At 51.7% G+C, this 25,051-nt stretch overlaps 1 protein-coding gene across 3 annotated transcripts in view; it reads left to right on the top strand.

Annotated features, from left to right (window-relative positions):
• CACNA2D2 (calcium voltage-gated channel auxiliary subunit alpha2delta 2) overlaps positions 1 to 25,051 on the top strand; it is a 125,267-nt gene that overhangs the window by 23,712 nt on the left and 76,504 nt on the right. For all 3 annotated transcript variants that reach the window (XM_065749516.1, XM_065749514.1, XM_065749515.1), the window contains exon 2: positions 101 to 182. In XM_065749516.1, the coding sequence (XP_065605588.1) occupies positions 101 to 182 (82 nt within the window). The remainder of the gene's footprint in view (positions 1 to 100; positions 183 to 25,051) is intronic.

Here is a 25,051-nt window from a genome sequence, read left to right as displayed (position 1 = left end):
CCTCCCTGTCCCTTCATTACCTGGCTTATCTGCTGCGTGGCAGGGCTCTGACTTTCTTTCTCTCCCCTTCTCCTCCTCTCTTCCTGTCTGTCTCTTGCAGTATGCAGTACTGGGCCAGAAGGCTGGAGCAGGAAATTGATGGCGTGATGAGGATATTTGGTGGCGTCCAGCAGCTCAGAGGGGTAAGCTGTCTGTCTTTTATCTGTGCTGCCTTCCTCGTGGCCATGAATGTCCCCATTGCAGAAATCACCCATGTGGGCACTCGTGGTGTGCCACGCTCTCTGCTGTCTCCTCGTGCTGGGGCACAGCTGCTGTGTTGCTGCTTTCTGCTCGATGCCATGCATTTAGCAGGCATGTGGGAGAGCATGTGGCTTGCATTTGTCTGCTTCTCCAGGACTGCATGTCACTGCTGCCTGAGCACGTGCCCGTGTTTCCTTCTGCATGGCATGCTGAACGCATCTCAAATCCAACCATTCCTCCAGAACAGAGCATAGTTTAATTTGTGCTTTAATTTCAAACTTCTGTTGACCAAGCAGAAAATGTCCAAAAGGTAATCTGACTAACATTGGAAGTTGTGTGTTTTTAAAGAGAGACTGCAGGTAAAACTATAATTCTTGTTTGGCTTCTGCTCTCCCAGGGCTGCAAAACAAAACCCTGTTTCTGCTGCTGCTGCTCCACTGACATGAGCACAGTGGTGGCCCCAGGCTGGGGGTGGGCAGTTATGGGAAGGGCACTTGAGTGAAGCTTCACCATGCTCTGTGAACTTTTTGGATCAAAGGGTCTTCAGGACCTGTGTGTTTCCCCTTCCCAGCACTGTTTTCCAGCTGAGTTGTGTTGAAATGCAATGACTGGAGCTTAGTGTTACGGCGCTAATCTAAAGAAAAGCTTCTTCAGCGTGGTGGATGTGTTACCCCAGAAAAGAGCGCGGTGTGCACTCGGGTTCTCTCTTAGCAGGGCATGTTATTAGAAGCCAGAGGTGTATGGGCCTCTTGCTGCCGTGTGCCAATAGCTGTACTCATTTCTACAGAGTTGTTCGTGTTCCATGCTCCTGGTCATCACCCACTGCCTAAACATGGAAGTGGCACTGGTTGCTTTTAAATGCACTTGAAAAGGAGTTTAATTAAAGGCCTGCAAAACTGTTCCTGGTCTGTCCATTCGCTCATATCGCATTTGAGCTTCAGAGAGGTCTGTCTGGGTTTCTCTTGCATTCTCTTCCCTGGGACTGATAGACACTCGATGTGCTGCATGGAGAGCATACACACCACTTTGGGTTGGCACCACTTTTTGATTGTATCTATGCATTTCTGCGGTGTGGTTTTGCATGTTGGCAAGGTGTGGAGTCAGAGCCAAGGATGCAGGTTTTCCAGCCAATACAAAGGCACAGCGGGCTCTATAATCTATAGCAAAGCACAACTCAAAAAAGAAAAAAAAAAAGATAGACTGCTGCTACGTTTGGTACATGTCCTCTCTTACAATTTATTCTTATTAGCTTTGATTTTGCTCCTTTGCATGCTAAATAGGTATATCATGTAATTTTTTTAATGCTGTAATTAAATAGAAATTACACCTCCAATTTGCCAGCACTTGACTCCTATTGGCCAGTCAGTCAATTACAGGTAAGAGAGCTTCCCACTTTTTCTGCTTAACTCTTCTGATAGAACACAGTGCGTCGCTGTAATGGATTGATACAAGATGAACTGACTACAGAAGGACTGAAGGGTTTTTTGGTGGTTTTTTTTTTTTCTTTTTTGAAATCTGTTTTGGAAGCACTCTGTGAAGTGAGGAGTCGTGCACAATTATTGTCTGTTGAATGCTAAAACCACCTGAAGTCAAGAGATGAGCTATTGAAAATTCCAACGTGCAGTTGTTAAAACAGCAGCTAAGAGTAGCAGAGGCTTTCTGTGGGTCTCCCTGGGGGTCTGGGGCTGCAGAGTTCAGGTTTGATTCATAAATGGAATATCAAGTGAAGTACACTTCTCTCAAAGACCACATTACTTGCAAGTGCTAATGTGAAATTACACTGAGTGCTTCATCCTGAAGAATTCAGCACTGCACATCCTCCTACCTGCCAGTTGCAGGCAGGTGCATCTGGGCTGTGCTACGGGAAGTGTTTAATGTCATGAAGTGGTCCCGTAACCCATGCTGAGATGGGAAATTTCAAAAAGCCCTCTTCTACATGGTGGAAACAGAGCCCTCGTTCACCCACACCCACAGGGTCTGTGGCTGTACCCCTCCCTCTGCCAGGGACACTGTGCTATGGAACAGAGTGCTGCCACCCAGGGACAGCTCTTATTTTAACTCTAGAGTCGTATCCTAGGATGAAATTCTTTAAATTGTTTTACTCTGCAGTAGACATTACCCTACAAATCTCTCTCTGTGGACGCAGTGCACACTGTCACTTCATAGGGCACCTCCCGACACACCGCACTGAACTCCTTTCTTCCACCACTTACAAATTGGTCAGACGTGTGCTACAAAAGGAGCTGCCACTGTTTTCTGTCCAGTTTTTTGATCTTGGGTGACTACTGGCACAACAGTAACATGGCCTAGATCTCCCATCGAGCTCTGCGATTGCGTCGTGTTTGTTTTGCTTGCTTTTGTTTTGTCTGGGTACAGAAACACGCAGCAGGTCCTTCAGGAGGGATGGAAAATCCGTGGGGTGTTTGTGGTGCCTCCGACAAACCATGCTGCACAATGGGAGCCTCACTGTGCTGTGCTGCACACCACGAGCACGTCCCCACCATAACCCACAGAGCCAGAACCCACAGATGGGACTTCAGCACCCTGCAGCGGAGTGCCCCTGGCCTTTTTCTTTGTTGGCAGCCCCCAGCCTAAGGTGCCAGAGAAGTGATGCTTATGCTAGGTGCCTGCCTGCCCGCAGCAGACACTACCTGGGGTGATGCCACACCCCTCCTCACCCCTGCTGCTATCTCCATTCCCCCCAGGCCGCCCCTACACACTGCTGCTGTGCCCTCCCCTGCTCCTCGGGGCTGATAAGAGGAAGTGTGCGATGCCAGATAAACACATCCCCGTTCCAAACTGCTTGGGTTTATTTTAATCTGCCTAGGCCGTTCCGCAGCCTCAGCACTCCACTCAGCGCTGAGCACAAAGCCCACAGTATATTATCAACGAGGAGTGTTTGGATGTCCTCAGCCTGGCAGCAGCTCGGCTCAGAGAGGGCGGCCCTGTGCCACCCTTTGCAGGGACAGTGCCTGCTGCCAGCCCCCACACCCATCGTCCCTCTCCTCACTCTTCTCCCTTACAGGAACCATATTGCATCCATCCTGGAAGATGTCAGGGAAACATATGCTCCAGCTTTTAGTGCATTTGCATAATTAGAGTAATGTGTATGAATAATGTATGGCCCCATGTGGCTGCTCATTGCCTGACGTTCGCACCCTCGCTGAGGCCTTCACAGGTCCTGCTTCAGGGTGCTGTGCCCGTGCAGGTGCAGGAGCAGGAGCCTGCTTTGAGGGATGGGGTGCATTTACGTGTGTGTGTGTGTTGGTGGTTGAGCAGAGAAAGGTGGGCTGCCACAGCTGTGGGCTGGCAGTCTGAGGCTAAAATGCCTTCAGCTCGCACTCTATAAACCTGCCCCCTCTATGCAGAAGCTGTGAATTAAAATGTTCTGCAACATTTCAAAGCTGAGGCCAGGATTTTTCCAGCAGGACTCAGGTGCGACTGGTTTGTTCATTTGTGCCAGATTTGCATGACTGTTTTAGATCATAGAGAAACTTATCAGCCTGTGTGGGAAGAGAATAGACCTGTCTGTGCTGTACTGCAGAGCCTGAGCACTGCCTTGCTGTTTGCCAGCTCTTTCTGTGCAGGTTGCAGGACTGGAAAGCCCAGCTCTGCGGGAGCAATCTGGGTGGTTGAAATGGGGCTCTCACGTTGTAACTCATTTTAGTTTAAACTCTGCTTGCTCCATCTCTGTTGCTGGGGACCGCGGGCTGGAGAGCAGTGTGAGAGGTGCAGGACAGCTCACTGGGAAACGAAGGCAGGTGCTTGGGATCAGGGCTGCTGACAAAGATGCAGTGTTCATCAGCATGCAGCCATGCATGTCCTGGGGGCACGTGTGCAGCAGGGTGATGGGCATGGCAACACCCCTCACTTGGCTCCCTTTCACTTTGCATAACTATTCAGTGGGGATGGTCCACTCGCAGTTGGTTGGTGAGTTAGCAAAATCAGAGGGGACTGGCGCTGAGTTTTATGGAGTCGCTGATGATTTATGCTGCTGTCAGCAACAAGTTAAATGAGCCCGGTGCTCAGCAGACAGCTCAGGTGCGTGCATCTCCTGCGTGTGCTCCTCTGTGCTTCATGCCCAAAGTGAACCCAATGTGCTTAGCCAGCCAGCTGCTGTGCATGGTCCGTGGCACGTGAACCCTTGGGGATGGTGAGGCCTTGGGTAGGCTCTGGGAGGTCACCCCCCAGGTTAAGGGCCCGGTGGGGTCCTCCCATCAGCTCCAGTTGAAAGCACTGCCCTCAGGCTGCTGAAAAACAGCCAGGCAAAATCCCAACCAGCCTACTGGAATGCAAATGGAATAATGAGGCGGAGGTCATTATAGTTTGCCTCCTTAAAAAACATACATAGATTATTCTTAATGGAAAGTTAATTGTTTTATTATTCTCTCCAGATGGTTCTTTACGTTTGCGGGGGAATGGATGTAGCCCGGGATTCAGACTGCTGAGTGTGGCACTGATAACCAAAAATGCACCTCCAACACAGATCAAGATACAAAGTAATAGAATATGTGTACATATGCCACCGTAGTGTCAGATTTTAAATGTTATTTACAGGCTGCAAGTGCCTCTGCCAGCTGGGGTGCCATGGGCTGCAGGTTTGCTGTTTCTCCCTGGGAGGGGTGGGATAGGCTGCAAGGAGGGAAGCTGCTGTCGGAGGTTCAGGGTTATTGTACAGAGGGAGCAGTCAGTTGTCATTTCTCTCTGGTGACCTGTTGGCCTGCTCTGTTCCTGCTCTGCTTAGGGGCACTTATTGCCTGTTAATTATGCAGAGCCAAGACATTCCTCCAGGGGGTAAAGAATCCTGTCTGAAGGTGAGGTTTCTGTGCAAAGAGATGCAGTTGGAGAGGTGGCTGCTTCTGCTGGGGCAGTTCCCAAAGTGCCCAGGTGGTGCTTCGGACTGGGGGCTGGATCCAGATGCTGGCAGGCGTAGGAGAAGCCAGCAGGGTCTGTTTAGGCTGCAGCATTCTCATCCCGAGTTCTCAAGTGAAGCCTCCGGCTGTAGCTGGAAGGGAGGAGCGGATATTAAGTTCCCCACTGTGACTGTTACACCAGGTAAATAGAGGAGAGGAGACAGCAGGGTTGGTGTGACTTGGGGAACAAAGACAAGTTGGTTGTTGGGGACACTGTGGCTGGGACAGAAGGAAAGGCAGATTTATTCCCCTTTCATTTTTCACCCTGTAGGACTCAGCAAATTGCCAGTGGTACAGTAAGGATGATGCTGGACCCAAGATCTGGGACCTGCAGAGGAGTGTTGGCTCCTGGCCCTGCACTGCTTGTGGGCACCAACAGCCTCACCGGGTTCCCCGCTGTGGGTGGGCTGAACTGAGGGTGCTCAACACCAAGTGTTCAACATTCTCATTCTTTTGTCCCGTGCCCCTTCTGCAGAGCAGCAGTGCCCAGGAAGAATGGATCCTCCATTGCTAGCTTTTGTAGTGGGGTGAAAGATGTCTGCTTTACACCCAGTGATACCTGGGGATGCAAAGTATAAATGGTACTTCCAGTGTAGTCTCAGCGTCTAGTTGTTCACTGAAGGTAAGAAATTGTGGCATGATAATACCACGCTTGCACCTAGTGCATTTCATGGCTGATGATTAAAATGGTTTGCAAAGAATTTAGCTCCCACTTCCCACTACAGCAGAGAGGGAAAGCACTGCACTCTGTGCACTGGGTAAACTGAGGCACAGGAGCAGGGAATTCTTCCTCTGCACCAAGTGTTGGAGCGCCGGGAAGGGAACCTGGGAATCCCGACCCCAGAGCTCATCTTCCTTAATAACAGCCGCTCAGTTTGTAGCTTCTGGCTCATCACCAGCATCGAGCGATGGATCTGAGGAAACACGAGTGAGAAAGGCAAGCTCTCAGCTTTGCATTCTCCCTCAGGAAACGTATTCCTGGTCGGCAGCTCCTTGTTGGTATTCACGGGGCTCACAGCGTGGTGTTTCTGTGACGCTGCACGCATTGCCGCCTCGCCTGCTGCGGGGAGGGAAGGGGGCTGTGCTCCTGCTGCAGCACCTGCCTGCCGCCTTTCCCTCCTCCTTAGACGTGTGCTAGCTCTTGAATGACATTTTGAGGTGCCTGAAGCATTCTGTGGAAGAAAATTAATTGGTTTTGACAAACCACAGCAGTCCCTTGGGTGCCTGGGAGTGCAGCGTTTATTGGAACCAGGCAGGAAATCAGAGTGCTCTGGTGTTCATTCACCTCTAGTGCAGCTGTACGGAAGGGGAAAAAATACTTAACCTTGCTCTAGATTTTCACTCTGGCATCTGGATTGTTCACTAACTTTGTAATCAAACCTTCTTTTTCTTTAATAAAATAGCGTCTAGTGGCCATGATAGTGCCAGGATGGCAGCACAGGGGCTGAGTGGGCTCTGCTTGCCTGTGGAGTGGAGGCAGCCCTGGGGCAGCCCGCGGTGCAGGGCTCCCAGATTTTTCATCACAGCTGGAGGTGCAACAACTCCAAAGCAAACCTCAAACCGAAAGCACTCTGCTGGCAGACACCTCCTCCTAGCCCCGCTCCTGCAGGAATCTGGCCTGCCTTGCTAACATACTGGTTACACACTGATTCAGCTCCGAAGCATATGTTGAAAACCGGTGCGGGCGACAGCCGCTCCTGGCGGCAGAGGACGGGTGTGCGTGGTGCCACGTGGGGCCATCACTGTGCAGAGCAGCTGCTCCAGGGCCCTTGGTGCAGCGTGTCTTTGGGAGGTTTTGTACTGCGGTCTGCCACAATCTGTGGGTGTGCAAGGGGGGAGCAGCCTGAGTTGGGTCACTGAGAGCTGGGGAGCCATGCTGGGAGGGCTGCGAGCACGTGTTCTCTGCACATTCCTGATGGAGCAGTGTGTGGGACATCCAGCGATGCTCTGAGCCCGTCGGGTGGTTGGGTTGCTGGGTGGCAGAGGAGGAGGTGATGGAGGTGGAGGAGAGGTGAGTCTCAGCTCTGTCCGATCTGCCCCTTTTGAAGTAGAAAGGGGTGTGATGTGTGCAGGTGGTGGGGAGCAGCAGCGTGCCTGCGGCAGCGGAGGCAGCGCGAGCAGCTCTCTGCAGCACGGCAAGGCACTGAGAGCTCCTCCAGCGATTCCTTAGTGCAGCTGGGACGCCTGAGCTCTGCAAAAGGTGGAGTACAGCTGCGCCGATGCAGATCCGCTCACGTGCTTATGCCCGGGGGGGGCTGTGCTGCCCTGGCAATGCTGGTCCTGTGGCTGTGAGGCCGGATCCCCCTGCACCCCATAGCTGCCCCCCACCTGCCCCGAGCTGCTGCTGGTGGCTGCTGCGGTGGCTCCTAGGCCCCTGCAGGCGCTGCTGGCCCGAGCCCCCTCTGCACCATGGCTGCTGCCAAAAGGGGTCGGGGGACATGGTGGGTTCAACACCTGCTTGCACTCAGTGGTCCTGGGCAGTAGTCTCATGAAAGGAATGTTTTTTCTCCTTTCTAGTTTGTGCTATTTCCCTCCATTCTTCTTAGAAACAGCCTCAAGGACACAGGGAGTCATTGCCCTCAATTTGTTTTAATTTTTTTTTCCACTGGAAGATGCTCGATGCTCTTTTTTTCCAGGTAACAACTTCAGGCTTTTTTTTTTTGTTTGTTTGCTTTTCCTGGGCTTGTCTCAGTGGTTCACAAACAGGACCTAAAGCATCGCAGTGCCTATTGCCTTAAAACCCATTGCTGGGGAGGCCAAGAAGAGTCATCAGTGGTCCCAACTGCAGCTGTGGCAGCTGTGTGAGCAGCACCCAGCTCTATGCCCTTGTAGGGTGTACCCCGCTGTCTGATGGGGGTTTTGTGGGGGTCAGCAGGTGGGTGCCCATAGACCAGATCACAAGGGGTCACTGTGAAGTGCCCGTGAGCTGAATACTGGCAGAGCTGATTTGTGGCATGGAGAGCAGAAAGCTTTTCCTCTTAATCTAAGAGTTCTGCTTTCTGGAGTAACAATTATCTACCTTGGATATCGGTGTCTGTAGGAAACTGGTTCCAGCTGAAATTGGAGACTGACTGCTTCAAAGCTCTCATCCCAGTTGTCAGCAGTGACAGATACTGCTGAGTGGTTTCCAGCTAGAAAAGACTTGAAGCAGCATCGCTTTTCATGGGAAAACTTCACATATACTTCTCCAGGAGGCTCTTCTGCTCTGTGCTGTATAGAGTGATCACATGAATTTGGCAAGGTTTTGTGTTAGCTCTGACATGTCCCACACCCGGTGGCAGAGCTCAACGTGGGTTTGACCCAGGGGTCAGTTACTGCTGGGCGGGGGCAGGGGTTGCCTGTTCAGCTGTCACTAGGGGCACTGGGTGGAGGAGCAGTGAACCAGCTGGGAGCTGGGAGGGTCCCACTGTGAAGCCACAGGGTGCAGAGCACTCAGCCCTCCTGCTCTGGAGGACACCTTGGGGCATGGCAGTGCTCTAGGTGAGTTTGTGTTGCAGGAATGCAAGTCTTTGCTGCGACCGAATCTCACCTCCTTTCCATCTCATGTTTAAGCAACAAGTAAAGTTTCTCTCAGAAGGAGCATCTGTGTAGGAAAAAACTTAAGTGTGCTGCTGCTCACATCTGGGGCAACAGGGCAAAGAAATCAGGGGAAAAATCTCAGCAGTCTATGTAGATGCTTGCAGGTCTCCTGGCTGGTCTGGGCATCCTCTCTCTCGGCAAAGGAAGGGTACAGCACAGACTGTGGGCTGGGGGCCTTCACAGAGTGCCCTGCAGAGGAAGCAGGAGCATCTTCTGGAAGCATTTGGCATATAACTGTGCTCTGAGCCACTGGTGGGGATTTTCCCCTCGCAGCCCTCAGAGCTGCCAGCCCTGAAGCTTTGCTGCTCTGCATGAGAGCTGCGTGTAGAGAAATCCTAGCTCCCGGGGTCAAGTGCTAAGTGTTTGCTTCTTTATCAGATATTTACTTAGGAGGATTTCATTATACTGAATCTACTGGCTTTGAATAAATTCACATGCGGCAAATTTATTCTTTCCCTTTTTGAAGGGACTTCTACTCCAGAGAAAATTTTAAAGCCCATTTATACAAAAAGCAATTACATTCCCAGTGATTTTGTATGTATTTTACTGCAGATACTGTATTTCTGTTTGACTATGAGCTTTCTCCCAAGCGCCACAGCTGTGCGGGAAGTGGTGAAATTTGGATGCTTGGGTTCACCTGTACCCGTGTTTGGACAAGCTCCATCTACCTGAGCTAAAGCCACAGGTTGGGTGTAGCTGAGACCCTCTGTGGTGGTTTGCTGTGAGCTGTGGGTTGTTGTTTGTTGCTTTGGCTGTTCCTCCAGCGTGATGGGGGAGGTGTCTTGGTGTGGCACTGCACAGGGCACCTCCAAAGCATTGGCTCTTGATTTGTGTCCACCCAGCAGCTATCCTCCGTGATACAGATGAGCTGATGCCTTGGCTAAAGTAGGTTGCCATATGTAACAGTCTTGCAGAAAATCCATCTGCAGATGAATTTCAAACACGTGGAAGGGGCAAAGCTGAATTCTTTGCTTAGCAGCTGGCTTGTTCTGGCAATGCACCGTCATGCTATGTACAGGAACACATTCAGCCCTGTACTCGCAGCACCTCCCATGGTCCCCTGACCAAGTCTCAAGCACAGCTGGAAGAAAAACCCAAGGAACAACACATGCTGAGCTTCAAAGGAAAGAAAGCCTCCAGAGAAGGCACTCAGCATCTTTATGTTGGGTAGCATAAAGATCCTTGGGTTCCTGTGATTCAAAAGCAATGTTTTTGCCTGGAGGTTTGATATACCAAAATTACGGGTTGCATAGATTTTGGTGGTGATAATAGCTGTCCATGCTCCACTTAAATGCACTCCTAGCATTTCCAGAGTGCAAGAACTTGCATGAATCCTTTTGAAAACAGACAAGGAAAAACTGAGGAGGTGTGCTTGAGCCAGAAGCAGGCTCATATTAAAATCGAGAAGGGTAGAACCCTTTTTTCCCCTCCAACATCCTCATTAATAATATTTCTTTCATTAAGAAGCAGCTCACTGACTGCTTTAAGAAAAAATGAAACAAGAAGTGTAGGTCCCTGTTAAACTTAAGATTTTATATTCCATAGTGCATTATTGTTTCATGAGACCCGTAATGAAATGAGCACACCCCTGTGGTGTGAGTAGCCCCAGTCCTGCAAGACGCAGTCCTGCTCTCGCTGGGATCACCAGGCATTGCTCTGCAGACCTGGCTGGCAGCTCCCTGAACTTCAGCACACAAATGTGTTCAGTGACCTCGGTGTGGTCCGCAGTCCCAGGGAGCATGTGGTGGAGCATCTTGGGCTGTCTCTTATCCAGGGAAGCCCCTTCTGTCTGTGAGAAACACGTCACACGTGATTCCTGACCTTCGTTTCTAGCCCACATTTGGTTCCAGGTTTCAAGGTAACTTGCAAGAGAGGTCTGCTGAGTTTCAGTTAGTTCAGCAAACTTGAGCTGGCTGGTTGATAAGAGGAAGGATGTTGTTGGAGGAATGGCTTTAGTGAGGCAGTGAGTACAGCTGTGCCCGTCCCCATGCTGAGCCTGCCCTGCTTGCCTGCGCCCACCGCTCAAACCTCATCCCACAGCTTTGTCTGGGGGTGGGAGCTCAGCTCACTGCTGGTTGTGGGCTGTTCTGGTTTGGTGAGGAGAGGGCAGGAGCAGCTCCCATGCTGTAATAGAGGTGGCTCTGTTTCATGAGGGCCTCAGGAGCAGCTGTGGAGGACAGGCGTTAGCCTCAGGGGGTCTCCAGGGGTTGGCTTTGACAGAGGTAATCTCTCTTGTAATACTATTCCTAATGTGGATCTCTCTTAGCTATATGTAATAATTTCTTGCCCTGTATTTGTTCTGATACATCTCTAGAGCAGCTTGTATGTGCTGTATTTACCGTGTTTCTTTCTCTCTTTGTCACGGTCCTGTAATACATATCTATTGCAGACCTGTCCTCTTTGAGATGCACGGTGTTCCTCCTTGTTCCTCCCTTATCCCGCAGAGCAGGCTTTGGTACGCCTTCTCCCTCAGATGTCCTTCTCTGTGAGCTGAGGGCACTTCAAATTGCGATTATAGGTCCTGCTTGAGGTATCTGCAGCATCGGGAGCAGCAGCACAGCAGTGATTGCCTCTGCAGCCTCTGAAGCTCCCTGCACAGAGATCTGTTGTCCAGCACCTGAAGTATCTCCTTCCCTCCTGGTCCCACTCCAGCAAATCCTCCCCCTTGGCTTCCTTGGTCCTATCCTGAGCAAGGGGCATCTTTCTGCTTTGAGGTGGCTGGAGGTGTTTTTGGAATCTGCTTTTTCCTGAAGGCACAGCACCAAAAGCATCCCAGATGCAGGCTTCAGACTTCTCTGTGGTCATCACAGAATCACAGAATTGTTCAGGCTGGAAAAGTTCATGTAGTCCAACCATCACCCCACCCCCACCGCGTCGCTCAGTGCCACATCCCTACATTTCTCAAACACCTCCAGGGATGGTGACTCTCCCACCTCCCTGGGCAGCCTGTGCCAAGGCTTGACCACTTCTCCTATGCTTCAGATTTGTGCAGAGATACTGAACTCGATGACCCTGAAGGCCTTTTCCAACCCAAATGATGGTGTGGGTCTGTGCTTGGGTTGGATGCTGAGGCACCCTAAGCTACGGCTGCTTTGGTTTCTGCCGCCAGCCCTACAGAGCTGCTCCCAGCAGCAGTTTGGCAGCCAGAGACCCTTGGCACACAGACAGGACTGGCCGCCTGTCGTGGGGGCTGGAGGCTGCTGGTGGCAGCCGGGCCCTTAGCCATGCTGGGGCCGTGCTGCTGCCCGTGGGAGGGAGGAGGAGATCCAGCTGACCCATGCAATTACTTTGTCAGTGGGCATAAATAGGGCTCATAATCCAATTGTCATGGAAATTGAAATATAGCAAACTTAGGGCACCTTTCCAAGCCTTCTATATTTACTCCTCTCTTGTTTAAAGGGAAAAGAGCAGAGCAGCTTTCCCTAGGCTTTTCCTGCTTCTCAGCAAAGTATGTCATAAGCTCAGACAAACCTGGAGTGCTGCTATGGACACCGGTAGGAGCACCCTTCTTACTGGGTCTCACTGGCATGCCCTGCATCTGGCACCAGAGGCGGATGGTGACTGAAGCTTCAAAACTTGTTTTCAATGGCTGTCACCCCTGGAACTGCTGATTTCTGTAGGGATAGATGGATTCTTCCATTTGGAATCTGAGTTCATAGTGTCTGTAGCGTGCAAATACATCCTCACTGTGTCTGTAGCACTGAGGACTATGAGCAGAGGAATTCTCTGCATGTCTGTGAGCAAATCTGAACAGGGTTATTTTGTTTCACGTCCCTTCAGGAATTTATCTCAGACTTTTTTTCATGGTTCTAGTTGATAATAACAACAAGATAATGAAAGCAAAGTTTTCCACTGATGTAACAGCAAGCTTGATACAAGCTGTGCTGGAAGGCAACCAGGTCATGCTTTGGTTAAATTCCTGAAGGTTGTTGTGTCTTATTACCTGGGTACAACAGAGCTGCCTCAGCTGCACAGCACCCACAGAGCAGGCAGTGGGGCTGCACCAGGTCCTCTTTCTCACTGGAGTACAGACCAGGTGTGCACCAGGACCCACGCTATGGTGGCCCAAGCATCGGCAGCCCTTGGGTTATTTCCCTGCTGTGTGCTGAGCGGCAGTGACAGGAGCCCTGCAAGCACAGGACATGGGGACTGATCCCCTGCAGAGACCTGAGCTCACCATGAAGTCACAAAATCAATTACAAATTAAAGGCTGAATTCATGAGCTCACTTCAGCTGCTCTAGCTGTACAAAACAGCTGCAAACTCGGCTGTTATGCCGCTGTTACTTCCCCCAGCTTTTATGGGCTAGTAGCTTTGCCTTTAAAAGCATTCTTTAAATGGTTAGAGATTGATGCTTAACTTCAGAGCACGAACAAACCTTGCATTGCAAATTCCTCCTTGGGCCACTTGATTACCTTTTTAATAATTTTGAAAACAAAGAAGGTTCCTTGGGGGAAAGCCTGTGCTAAGGTGAGTGATATTTCGGAGCACGCACCGGTGAAATGTGAGCGGAAGCATTCGTGTTCAGCATCGTGTTCTAAGCCCAGCACTTGCACAATTACGAGTGCACACGGTGATACATGGCTCTGCTACGGAGTTCTCAGATAAAAAGCAGAAGGAAGCTCAGGTCCCCCTCTGACAAACTGGTACAGCGTAACGGGGTGACTGTTGTCTCTGGCAACAGAATCGTGTGAGTTGTCTTGTAAAACTGTTGCTTGATTCTTCTTCTTATTGATAACCAAAAGTCCTTCCTCTGCCCTCTTCTTTCAACAGCATTAAGCAACAGTGTAGAGGTAATGATTAAGATAAATTAAGGTTCAAGAACCCTAACACATTTCAAAATAGTACGTTTTTTAATGTCTTGCTTCCTCAGTGCACAGTGAATTCTTGGATGCTTTTGTTGTGCTTGCCAGCTTGTAGGTGCTGCTGCTGTCCTTATCCAGTTTGGCCTTGAAACGCGAAACATGCTGATGTTGTTATGCTTGATGTTGCACAATCCCTGCTCAATATTTCAGCCAAAGTCACCACTGTTTCTGCTCATCTGTATCGTGCTTTTTACTGGGACTGGTGACACCTTAGGCCTCATGGGTTGGGTGGGTCTTTTTGTAGGTCTTCTATTTCATATTGAAATTGGTTGGTACTCGCCTCATTTAGCTCTATCTTAAGATACCTTTTACAGTAACTGGAAGCTTCACGAGGGCATAGTGCCCCTTCCCTCTCCAAGCCTTATGGCTTCCAGAGCAAGCTCTAGGACAAGACCTTGTTAACCAGAATTGTGTGACATGAATCATGCGTTCATGCTTCTAGAGCAGCACGGTGCCATTGAACAAGGCAACCACACAGACTCAAGCACTGTTTTCCTGAGATAGAGGGCTTTTCTGTAGGGGCATCCTCGTTTTGGGAATTCCTAAGGGAGCCTCTGCATGAGTGTCTGCATAGGGCTGGCTCCTGGCTGGGCTCTTACACCCAGCTCGGGAATGCGGACTGGGGAAGAGCGGTTACATGGAACAACTCTCTTTACTGGAACAAGTGAAAATGTTACTGGTTTCCCCGAATAAGCAGTGTTCTCTGTCGGCACAACAATGAAATGTGTGTGTGCATATTCATCACAACCTGTGTATCCATCTACCTGTACAATTAATCGGGATTTGGGGGAAACACATTTGCATCTACGCCAATGTTCTTCCGCCCATGAGTCAAGGGGAGGTTGTTCCATTGAGTTCCAACCTCTTTGCGCCAGCAGATAAAGGCACCTGGAGCTTTCACAGGACAGAATAAGGGCAGGGATTTGGTAACTACTGAGTTCAGCAACCTGTGTGCGTGCTGATGGCGATGTTCGTTGGATTGTATTGGGCTGTTCTTAGTTCTCAGCCTGAGCTGCTGCTAGGAGCCCAAGGGAAACCCTGCATCCTTAGATCTGTGGAGGCGGCCAGGCAGATCCCCAGCACCTTCTCTATAAGCTGTGTTTCTCTGTGCTTTGGCTTCTTTTTGAAAGCCACGTTCCCTCTGCCTCCTTGGGCAGGAGCACAGCTGTTTGCAGGATCCCTGCGTGGGTCTGGAGTTTGTCAAGTAATCTAATTCATTCAACGTCTGGAATTACCATGCTAAAAAAAAAAAAAGTAATTTATTTTCTAATTATTCCCTGTCTTGCACAACCGTGCGTCGCTGAAGTGTCGCTATTTAAAATATTTATCTCTCTCCGCTGCGTGATCTGCTCACAGGCCATGGAGGGGTGATGAAATAAAAGCCCTCGTTCCCAGCCCAGCCACATTACTTTGCCTTGTCTTGGGTTGTTTTGATGTCTCCCTGTAAATACATTTATTTTTCATTAGGATGTTTCTGGCTTTGTGGCATCCAGGAAAGCCAGAGCCATTATGCTGCTCATCTGTTAGATGCAAAATGAAGACGAACAAGCATAATGAACTCCTGCAAAGCCATTCCTCTCTTCTTGCTGCACACGGGGCTGCAGCCCTCAGGGTAGGCTGGGTGGCTGTGAGGGGTTGCTGGCACCTGCTCCTGCCTCACATCTCTCTGTGCCCATTTGGCCTTCTCTGTGAATTCTCCCGACTGGCCTGGATTCCTCAGGCACTCCTCAGACCAGGCTGCCCCTGCTCCTTACCTCTAAAACATCTTACCTCCATCCCTCGGCACGTTGCACAGACAAATGGATGCTGTGTCTGTGAGGTCTGGGCAGTGCTGGCGGACACTGGGGGCCTGCAGTCATAGAATCATGGAATTGCCAGGGTTGGAAATGACATCTAAGATCATCCAACCATCCACCTATCACCAAGATCAGAAGGTGGGGTGCTCCTTTGCTGGGGCAGGCTGCTGGGCTGGGAGCTGCTGGCGGTGCCAGGCGGGTGGAGAGGGGGTTCAACGCAGGCAGGCAGGAGTGCTGCCTGGAGATCAGGGAGGACTCAGGAGGGACAGAAAGTGAGCGTGGGGAGGCATGAGGAGGAGAATAAAAAATGGGCTGTGTGGTGGCAGAAATGCTCGTTCTTTTCCCAGTCCTTCAATTATTTCTCACTTATTTGGGCGCATCTTTTCCCGCACCCAAACCCGCCCTCCCAGAGTCATTTCCTCGTTGAGTCTGAGTGAGTTTATGCTAAATTTTAAAATAACTTCTATTTCTCTGTCTCGGAGCTACTAATCTCCCAGGCTGAGGAATCCTGGGACAAAGAGGAGGCTGCAGAGTGGAACTCTGTAAAATTACCTTCTGCCATATTAGTGTTTGCACAGCTCCAGTGTGAGCCCTGCCGCCCGCTGGCAGCTTGCCTTCCTCCTCCCCTCCTCCTTCTCCTCCTCCTCTTCCCCTGAAGCTGGGGCAAGAGCAGAGGTCTGTGCCTGTTCAGAGAGGGGTTTGTTTCCCTCGCATTGTTGCTGGCTTTGGGTGGCTGTGTCCGAGGGTTGCAGAGCCTTCGGGTGCCCACAGAACCTCCTTTCCTATATATTCCTTTCCTAACTATGAGCTGTGTGATGCTCATGCCCTAGAAGCCCTTGCAGTCCCTCCATACATAGCTCCTTTGGCTTCCAGGACCCTGAGAAGATTATCACACAAGCAATGGATGCTGCCCTGAAATCAGGCTCAGAGCTCCTTTCACGTGTGCTCCTGTATGATTTTGGTGTAAGAGCACTCCTCTCTAGCACCTTCCACCAGTGCTCTCTTTCTGCCTCTTGCTCTCTGCAGATCACCTGTTCCCATCCCATCTCCATTGCTGCATTTCTGTGTCCCCCAGCACTCCTGCTGCTGTATAATAACTTGCTCCATGTGGCACCTTGCTCATCGGAGGAACAAAACGAAGCTGCACTGCAGCATTGCGTGCAGCCAGATGCCAGCAGCCTGCAGGGCCCAAAGCAGCACCCAGTGCTAACGCTGCCAACCCACCCCGCTGCCTCCCAGCCTGGCTCAGCTGACTGCCTTCTATTTTCCCCTGTGGTGCTGTTATTAATAATCACACACCAATCTCCTTCCACAATCGCAGTCATTTCCTGGGAGAGTGTGAAGGCAAGCTGGCCCTGCCAGCTCTGAGCGCTGCCTCCCAGGCTGTGTGCACGTCACCAGGCCTGCTGCAGACAGGGACTGCTGCCACTCAGCATGGGCTCAGAGGTTTCCTTTGGTGGAAGTAAGGCTTCGCTGGGGACTTGTGCTGCTGCTGAGTGTCCAGGTGGCCAAAACCTGTCCAAGTGTCCTGCAGCAGGGCACATAGGTGCTGGGGGTGCAGCTAGCAGGCTCGTGCCCCAGGGAGCACAGTGCTCACTGCCATCAGGAGATGAGGTCATGGAGCCCTGAGAGAGCCTCGTGTGGTCAGGGTGAAGCAGGGCATCAGCTGCACGCCTGCTTGGCTAACACAAGTGTGCGGCCAGCTCGGGCGGCCCTAGGCTCAGCATCTTCATTTGTTTAGCATTCAGTTTTCATTTTTTTGCTCCCAGATTCAGAGCGTGAAGCCTGGAGGCAGGCGTCCAGCGTGAGCAAGGAACCCCTCACAGGGCAGGGCTGGCTTGGACTCCATCCCTGGCCCCGAGAGCAGTCCTCTCCCTCTCCATATCCTCTCCACCAACTCTGACATGCATTTGTCTGCTCTGTATTTCCTTGTGGATCGCTTTATGAAATATTGTGAAGTGGATCCTGTTTTATGTTACAAGCTGTTCATAATGAGATTGGAGAGAGATACAGCATCTGACTGCAGTGGCTGTTAATTTTAATATGCTATGAATCTCAAGGTAGCTTTATCTCGTCCTACACCGAGCTCCATCTGCGTGGGGGATCGGGACACGGCGTGCGGAACAACATGGCTTGCTGAAGGATGGAGGGAAGCAAACACTGATGGTGTTTTATAAAATATCATCCGTTTTCTCAAATCCCAATGCCTAGACATTGAGAGTTTTGGCAGCTCAGAGATCAAGTGTGGCAGCAGAAAAAGGGACAGGAGGGGCTGATGAGGGGCTGCACACCGGGGTCGGAGCGAGCTCTCAGTGCCCATGCACTGAGGAATGGCTGGAGCTTGGTGAGCTCCGGGAGCAGCTGAAGGTGTTTGGCTTTTGGTGCTTTGCTTCCTCCTTTCGTGGCTCTTGAGCTAAACGACTGCTCTCGGGCTGCCTTTTGATTCAGAGCATCAGTGTCGCCATTTGTGATCTCCTTGTCGGCTGCCTGCAAGCAGCAGGCTGTAGATGCAGCCACATTTGATCATTTGTCAACTTTTCCTTTTGTGCCGAGCATCTGATACTGTTTGTGAGCGCTCGTGCTGTCAGTGCTTGTTCGGCGAGCTGCAGCAACAACTGCAGGTGATGAAAGAAGGGACGTGGTGCCTCCAGAGCTCTCCGAGGTGTGCTCCTAGCAGCAGGTCCTGGGTGACACATAGCACCGGCACTGCTGCTGCAGCACAGTGTGTTCCCGGCACGGAGGTGTGCAGGGCAGCCCCTCCTGCCCCCAGCCCTGCAGTGCAGCGGGCACAGTGGCACAGGAAGCCTCCTGTTTGCTCTGCCAGAAGCACCGAGGCACTCCGCTGTGGGTTTGGGGTTTTTTTGCCACTTTTGTGTCTCATCAGAGGCTGCGATGCGCGCTCGCACATGGCATATCAGGCCTCTTGCAGCACACTTCATTTAAAAAGCTAATTTGTAATTGCAAAGCAATACACATGCTCCAACAACCCCCTCCTCTCCAAAGCAAACAGAGAAACGCCACAGAGAAATAAAATAAAATGGGATGAGAATTATCCATGCTTGCTCTACTCCGCTTTTCGTCTACTGGGGGGAAAGAAGTGGTGACGTGAAGTCACTAAAATAAATATAATAAAAAGGAAGAAGAGAAAAACAGCCTCTGATGTAGGCAGCGTTGCAGGCTGTGTGATTAGCCCTGCCTGTCCTTCCTGGGGCTTGGTGTCATGGAGAGGCTGAATATGTTTTCTCTGCCCCCTGCTCACCTCTGGGGACGGTGGCAGAGGGGCAGTGGTGCTGGCCCTGCTGCTTTTTGGAGCTGGGAGAGCAGCTGCCTCACCATGCTAGCGTGCAGCTGCAGCCTCCATCGTCTGCCTCCTCTCACCACCTTGTGCCTCTGGTTGCAGAGGGGAAGGGAGCAGTGCCAGCTCAGTGCCGCCATCCCACTTCTGCACTGAGAGGTTCAGCGGATGTGCAGGGGCTGGGCAGGGTCCTGGCACTGCCCCTATCTCTCTGCAGCACCCTGAGCAGCAGCAGGGAGGCAGGCAGGGCAGAACTAGGCCCTGTGTGCTGCTCGTTAGCACTGATCATGGCTGGTCTCAGCATAGGCTGATTTCCTGAGCAACAGCTAAAAAGCCACCCTTACAAATTAATCATTATTAACGCTTTCCACTCGCTTAGCTGTGCACGCAGCCATTCAGGGTGGAAAACAGCTATTCCTTTACCTGATGGCTGCAGCAGTAGAAGGACCCAGGGGAGGATGAGCACTGGGGCTTGGGGCAGCCTCTTCAGACTGTGAGCCTTGTGTGAGGCAGAGCAGGGGCAGCAGCAGTCACAGTACCACAGCATGGTTGGAAGGGACCTCAGAGCCCCTCAGCCCCACCAGGCCTGGGGCACCTCCAGGGATGGGCACCCACAGCTCTGGGCAGCAGTGCCAGTGCCTCACTGTCCTCTGAGCATAGGATTTCCTCCTAACATTGTTATCCCATGTCCTTTCACTATCAGACTGTGTAAAACGTCATTCCTCCTCCTGCTTCTAAGCTCCCCTCAGGTGCTGGAAAGGCTGCAGTGCAGTCTCCCCAGGTCCTCCTCTCCTCCATCCTGAACACCCCCAGCTCCCTCAGCCTGTCTCCATAGGAGAGGTGTTCCAGCCCTCTGAGCACCTTTGTGGTCTCATCTGGCCCCACTCCAACAGCCCCACATCCCTCCTGTACCAGAGGCCCCAGACCTGGACACAGTCCTCTCCTCTGCCCTCTGTCATACAAGGCCTGACTCCTCTCCAGTGCACTCACCTACACCCGGAGGAAATCATCTGAGGCCAAAAGGATCCCACAGATATTGGGCAGGTTGTGGTCAAGGTGAAGCTAGGAGTTAATGCGATGCTGGTTGTCATCGCTTCTGCAAGTCACATCACATCAGCTGAGTGACGTTTGTTCTGGTGCTCCGCAATTGTGACTGCAGTGCAGGAAGGGATTTGTTGGGATTATGAGCCAGGGCAGGAGCTCGTGCCTGTGGAACCGGATGGCAACGAGTTCTTTCTGCACCTCCTGAAATCCAGCAAAACTGCAGAGAAAAAGGCATTTTAAAAGCATTTCATCCTGAGTTAAAAACGCTTTCTACAGACAACTGCTTTAGCAAAGTAGACAGAGGCAGCGTTGAACGCAGCTTGCAGCTGCAAATTCACATCCCCAGTGGATCTAGTGGTCGGGGGGTTTCAACTTATTCCTTAAATCCCCGTGGCAGAGACTTGCTGTGGCTCTGCAGAGGGCAGGGGGCCGTGGGGCTCTCCAGGTGCTGCTCTGCTGGCATCCACACCGCATAGAGCCATGTGCTGGGAGCAAAGCAGCTGCACCTCCTGAGCCCAGCCTCAGCCTGCAGCTCACACAGCCTTTCAGAAATAAGTTCTCAGCCTTTCCACGCCGTGGCTTCTTCCACTCCAGCATTACCCATGTAATGTACTGCCCTGCACACTGCAGAGCTCCTTGAAACAGCTTCTTGCTTTAGTGCTTGCCAGATTCCCCCCCAGCTGCCAGGAAGAGAGTAAGCAGCCGCTGCCTGTTCTACTTGAGAAATCCGACTGCCAAGTGGTTATTTACAGCGGGCAGACGAATGAAAATGTTAAATGAAATCAATTGCTGGCAGTGGGAAAAAGGGAGGAGAAAAAAAAAACCCACCAACCCTTACAAAATCAGGATTACGCCGGCTCTGAGATGCAGCCACCTTAAAAGGACTGCGGATGACAAGCGGAGAAATGACAACAAGAGAAAGCTGTGGCTGCGTGCACCCACTCTTGTTTCTATTTAATCTCCCCATTGTTGTCCAGCTTGGCCCCTCTCCTCGCCCATGGGTGGGGTGAGGAGGAGCTGTGTGGGGGAAGAGGGGTGGTGTTAAAACAGTTGTTTCAAATCATTTCCATATCGGGCTCCGTGCCTGGATGTAACCTGTGGGTAAATTAAAAATTAAAAACGAAATGAGCCCTCTCTCCCTGGTGGATGGTGGGTTTTGCTTGAGAGATGAGAGCTGTGAGTGCTGTTTTTTTAGGGTGGAGGTGGCCTGCCTGGGCCCCTTTCCCTTGGAAGCCTTGGGTTCTGCTGCACCTCTGCAGACACAGGCGAGCTGCAGCCCCCATTGGGCAGCGTGGCAGTGAATCAGCCAGTTAAAAGGAAGCCCTGCTGTCTTATAAACTGATTGCGAGCGAGCGGGTTGCTGGTGTGACTAATCTAGTGGGGTTACTAGTAGCTGAAAGACCCGTTGTGAAGAGCGGAGCCAGGGCAAGTCTCTGTCAGCTCTGTGATACTGTGATTTAACGAACGAGCTGAAACCTTGGAGCCACGCATCCCCCTCTAACTTGGGGATGGGAAGTCGCAGCCACACGCTGCAGTGAGCACTGCACCTTGGTTTGCTTTGCTGGAGCAGTTGCCTGGAGAAAGGGTTTCTAACTCCTGATGACATGCTTTTAAAATGGCTTTTTTCTCTTAAACCTACTGGATCCCCAGAGGGCAGAAGGAGATGGTGCTGCTCTGGTGTCTGTAGGCCTGGGATGTGCAGTGAGGATGTGAGGAGCTCAATGCCCTGTCCCAGCACTGTACCCTGCCAGCCCGTGTGGCCCGGGGCTGCTCTAGGACCTGGCCTTACACTTGTGCCCGTGGGCTTTGCAGGTGCTGCTGTGGGCACGTTGCAGTGTGCTCACCCAGAGCGCTGCCTCAGTGCTACGTGGGGACTGCAGGAGCACTGTATGCTCCCCGCACTGCACAGGGCTGTAAGGGTGGCAGGGCTTGTGGGAGGATTTGGAGCTGGTTGTGAAGTCACCTATTTGCTGTCATAGAACCACAGAATAACTTGGGTTCAAAGGGACCTCCCAGCCCCACCCCTGGGCTGGCTGCCCCCCAGCTCAGGCTGCCCAGGGCCACTCCATGTCCTGGGGCACCTCCAGGGATGGGCACCCACAGCTCTGGGCAGCAGTGCCAGCACTATCTGCTTCTAGAAGGGATGAGTTTGTTGGAGGGCCAACATTATAAGGTATGTGTTTGATTGTATCCGATGTGTGGTCTTTGGCTACTGAGAAATCAACAAGCTAGGTAGGCCACCACTTCAGGCTTAGCAGTGATTTTGGCTCCACAGTGCCGCAACACATCATTACCATGACCATGCATGCAGCCCTCAGTGATCACTGTGTACTGAGCAGCACTGATGCTCAGGCTTCACCAGGAAGGTCTGTACCAGGCAAGGCAGTTGTTGTGCATTGCTTTCTTTGCAATTCCAGTACATAGGAGCAAGTTTAGAGTAGGTATGTGCTAAGGAGTCTTCATCTCTGTGTTCATAGCATACAGTGACAGAAAGACAGGGTGGTGGGTGCTTCAACTTTTGTCTCTGACCCTGATGTGGCTTGGAGACACGAGGACATCGTGCCACTTGCTCCTCAAGTCACTTGCTGTGACACAGCTCTCACCTGGGTTGCAGACGCACCATCCCCAGCCCAACAAACCCCGTCCACATCGGGCTGGGCTGGCACGGCCCTGCCCCCCACTCCCGGCTGGAACAGCCCTGCGCTGTAGTGCCGAGCAAACCTCAGATTGAGTTTGAAGTCATTAAGCGGAAAGGAAAATGTCTGTGACAAGTGATTTCCCTGAGCAGGTGACAAACGATAATGAAGTGAGGTGGTTTGGCTGGAAAGGTTTATGGCAGCAGCTGTGTTCTTGTTCTCTCCTGCAAGCAATATGGGCATGAGCAGGTTCCTGGAAAACCGCCTGTATAGCTGCAGCTCTGCGTGCTGCCTGGGCTTTTGACTGCCACCTTTTTCACCAAAGTGCCTCTGTTGACCTTCAGAGAACCAAGGTAGGTGGGTGGCTATCCAGCAGCTGCCAGCTCTACTCACCCTGCCTCCAGAGCCACTGGCTGCCCAGGAGAGCCAGGTGACAGGAGGGAGCTGAGTTAGGTAGGCAGGTACACTACTGCACACCTTCTGCCAGGGAAGCTCTTGCAGCTTGAGGGCAGCTTTGTGTGGAAGAGCACTGAGAAGCCCCTTTGGAAAAGCTGGTGGCTCGTGCCGCCGGCCCTGGAGGAGCTTGGAGGCTCTACTGCTCTGTTTTGAACTCCATTGCTTCTTGACAGCCTGGGTACCCTGGCCATAAGCTGTCAGCTTGCCTGGCAGCAGCTACCACTCAGCCCTGCTTGGGCTTGGTGACACAGTGCTGTGCTCACCCACAGCTCCTGGCTCATCCCCTCTGTAGGACAGCTCCACTCTCACTGCTTCAAGGCACCAGAGCTACTTCAGTGCTCCTCTTGAGTCCCAAGCCATCAGCTGGTCTGATAGACCCCACCTCCACAGCTCTCCCTTGCATCTGCCCAGAGTTGCTGGTGTTTGGGTGTGAGGTTCTCTCCCAAGTAGAGAGCAGGATGAGGGGACACACTCCTTAATGCAGGTTCAAGGCATAGAGCAGGGGCCATCTCTTGGTGGCTCAGGGTGTGTGTGGTGCTGCCCTGTGCATAAGGGCTGAACAGAAACTGAAGAAGAAACAACCAGAGCAAGCGATGCCAGCCAGAGACACCAGAGGCTTTTTAAAAAGAGCTTGAAAGCAGCACAGAACCCAACACACTTGCATATTCCAAGCAGTGCACGTAAGGAAGACTCACTTTTACATTTTTCAGAGAAGATTAGCGATTTTCTAATTAGGGAAAGAGCCGAATATTGAGCACTGAAATGGATAAGCGACTTAAAAAGAACACAGAAAATTGCAAAGTGAAATCACTTAAATCAGCCTTGTCTCCTCCCCCCTTCATGCTCTGTATGCTGTTTATCTTGGCAAATAGGGGGAAAATAAATTCCCTGGAGGTGGCACATGCACGTTGCTACCTGAATGCAGCAGATACATCTCTGCAGAGCAACAAAAGCTCCAAAATTCAGAGCTTGTGTCAGCCTCCTGGCCCTGCAGGGTGCATGGGAGCAGGGCTGGAGCTCGGGGTGTTTCCTGGATTCTGGACAGTGGTGGAGGACGTTCCAGTTGATGGGGAGTGCTTGGCCCATTGAGCAGTGTAAAGTGGGGCAGTCACAGAGCTGTGCCTTGGGTGAGATCTTCCTGGATGCTGTCAGATGCAGATCTAGAACCTCAAAGTGTATTGTCAGATCTGGAGCCCTTCACCCTTCTGTGTCTTAGATTCACCAGCTGCAAACCGGGTCACAGCAATTGCCCCTTGCAATTCCCTGGAAAGGTGATAGAACAGTTTGTTCTGGATGCCATCTCCAGGCAATTGGGAGAGAAGAGGGTTATCGGGAGTAGTCAGTGTGGATTCACCAGGGGGGGATCATGCTCATCCAACCTGGTGGCCTTCTGTATGTCATTACTGCCTGGGTAGATGGGGAGAGAGCAGTCAGCAAGACACTGTCTCCCACAGCATCCTTATAAAAAAGCTGAGGAAGTGTGGAATCGGTGAGTGGACGGTGAGGTGGGTTGAGAACTGGCTGACTGGCAGAGCTCAGAAGGTTGTGATCGGTGGCACAGAGTCCAGCTGGAGGCCTGTACTTAGTGGCATTCTTCAGGGGTCTGTGCTGGATCCGGTCCTGTTAACATCACCAAGAACCTCGATGAGGGGATAGAGTCCACCCTCAGCAAGTTTGCTGATGATACGAAGCTGGGAGGAATGGCTGACAGACCAGAAAGCTGCACTGCCATTCAGTGAGACCTGGACAGGCTGCAGAGTTGGGCAGAAAGAAACCGGATGAGGTCTAACAAAAGCAAGTGTAAAGTCTTGCACCTAGGGAGGAATAACTGCATGCAGCGGTACAGGTTGGGGGGTGAGCTGCTAGAGAGGAGCCCTGAGGAGAGGGACCTGGGTGTGCCCTGGTGGCCAAGAAGGCCAATGGGATCCTGGGGTGCATTAAAAAGAGCGTGGCCAGCAGGTTGAGGGAGGTGATCCTCTCCCTCTACTCTGCCCTGGTGAGGCCTCACCTGGAGTACTGTGTCCAGTTCTGGGCTCCCTGCTACAAAAAAGACTGGGATCTCCTCAAAAGAGTCCAGCAGAAGGTTACAAAAAATGATAAAGGACATGGAACATCTCCCTTATGAGGAGAGGCTGAGAGACCTGGGGCTGTTCAGCCTTGAGAAAAGAAGACTGAGAGGGGATCTGATCCACGTCTATAAATATCTGAGGAGTGGGAGGCAAAGGGAC

This window comes from Cyrtonyx montezumae, unplaced genomic scaffold, assembly GCF_038088225.1.
Source record: "Cyrtonyx montezumae isolate F1298 unplaced genomic scaffold, pur_monq_1.0 scaffold_6, whole genome shotgun sequence".
Classification (NCBI taxonomy): Eukaryota; Metazoa; Chordata; class Aves; order Galliformes; family Odontophoridae; genus Cyrtonyx; species Cyrtonyx montezumae.
This window is presented reverse-complemented; position numbering and strand designations above follow the sequence as displayed.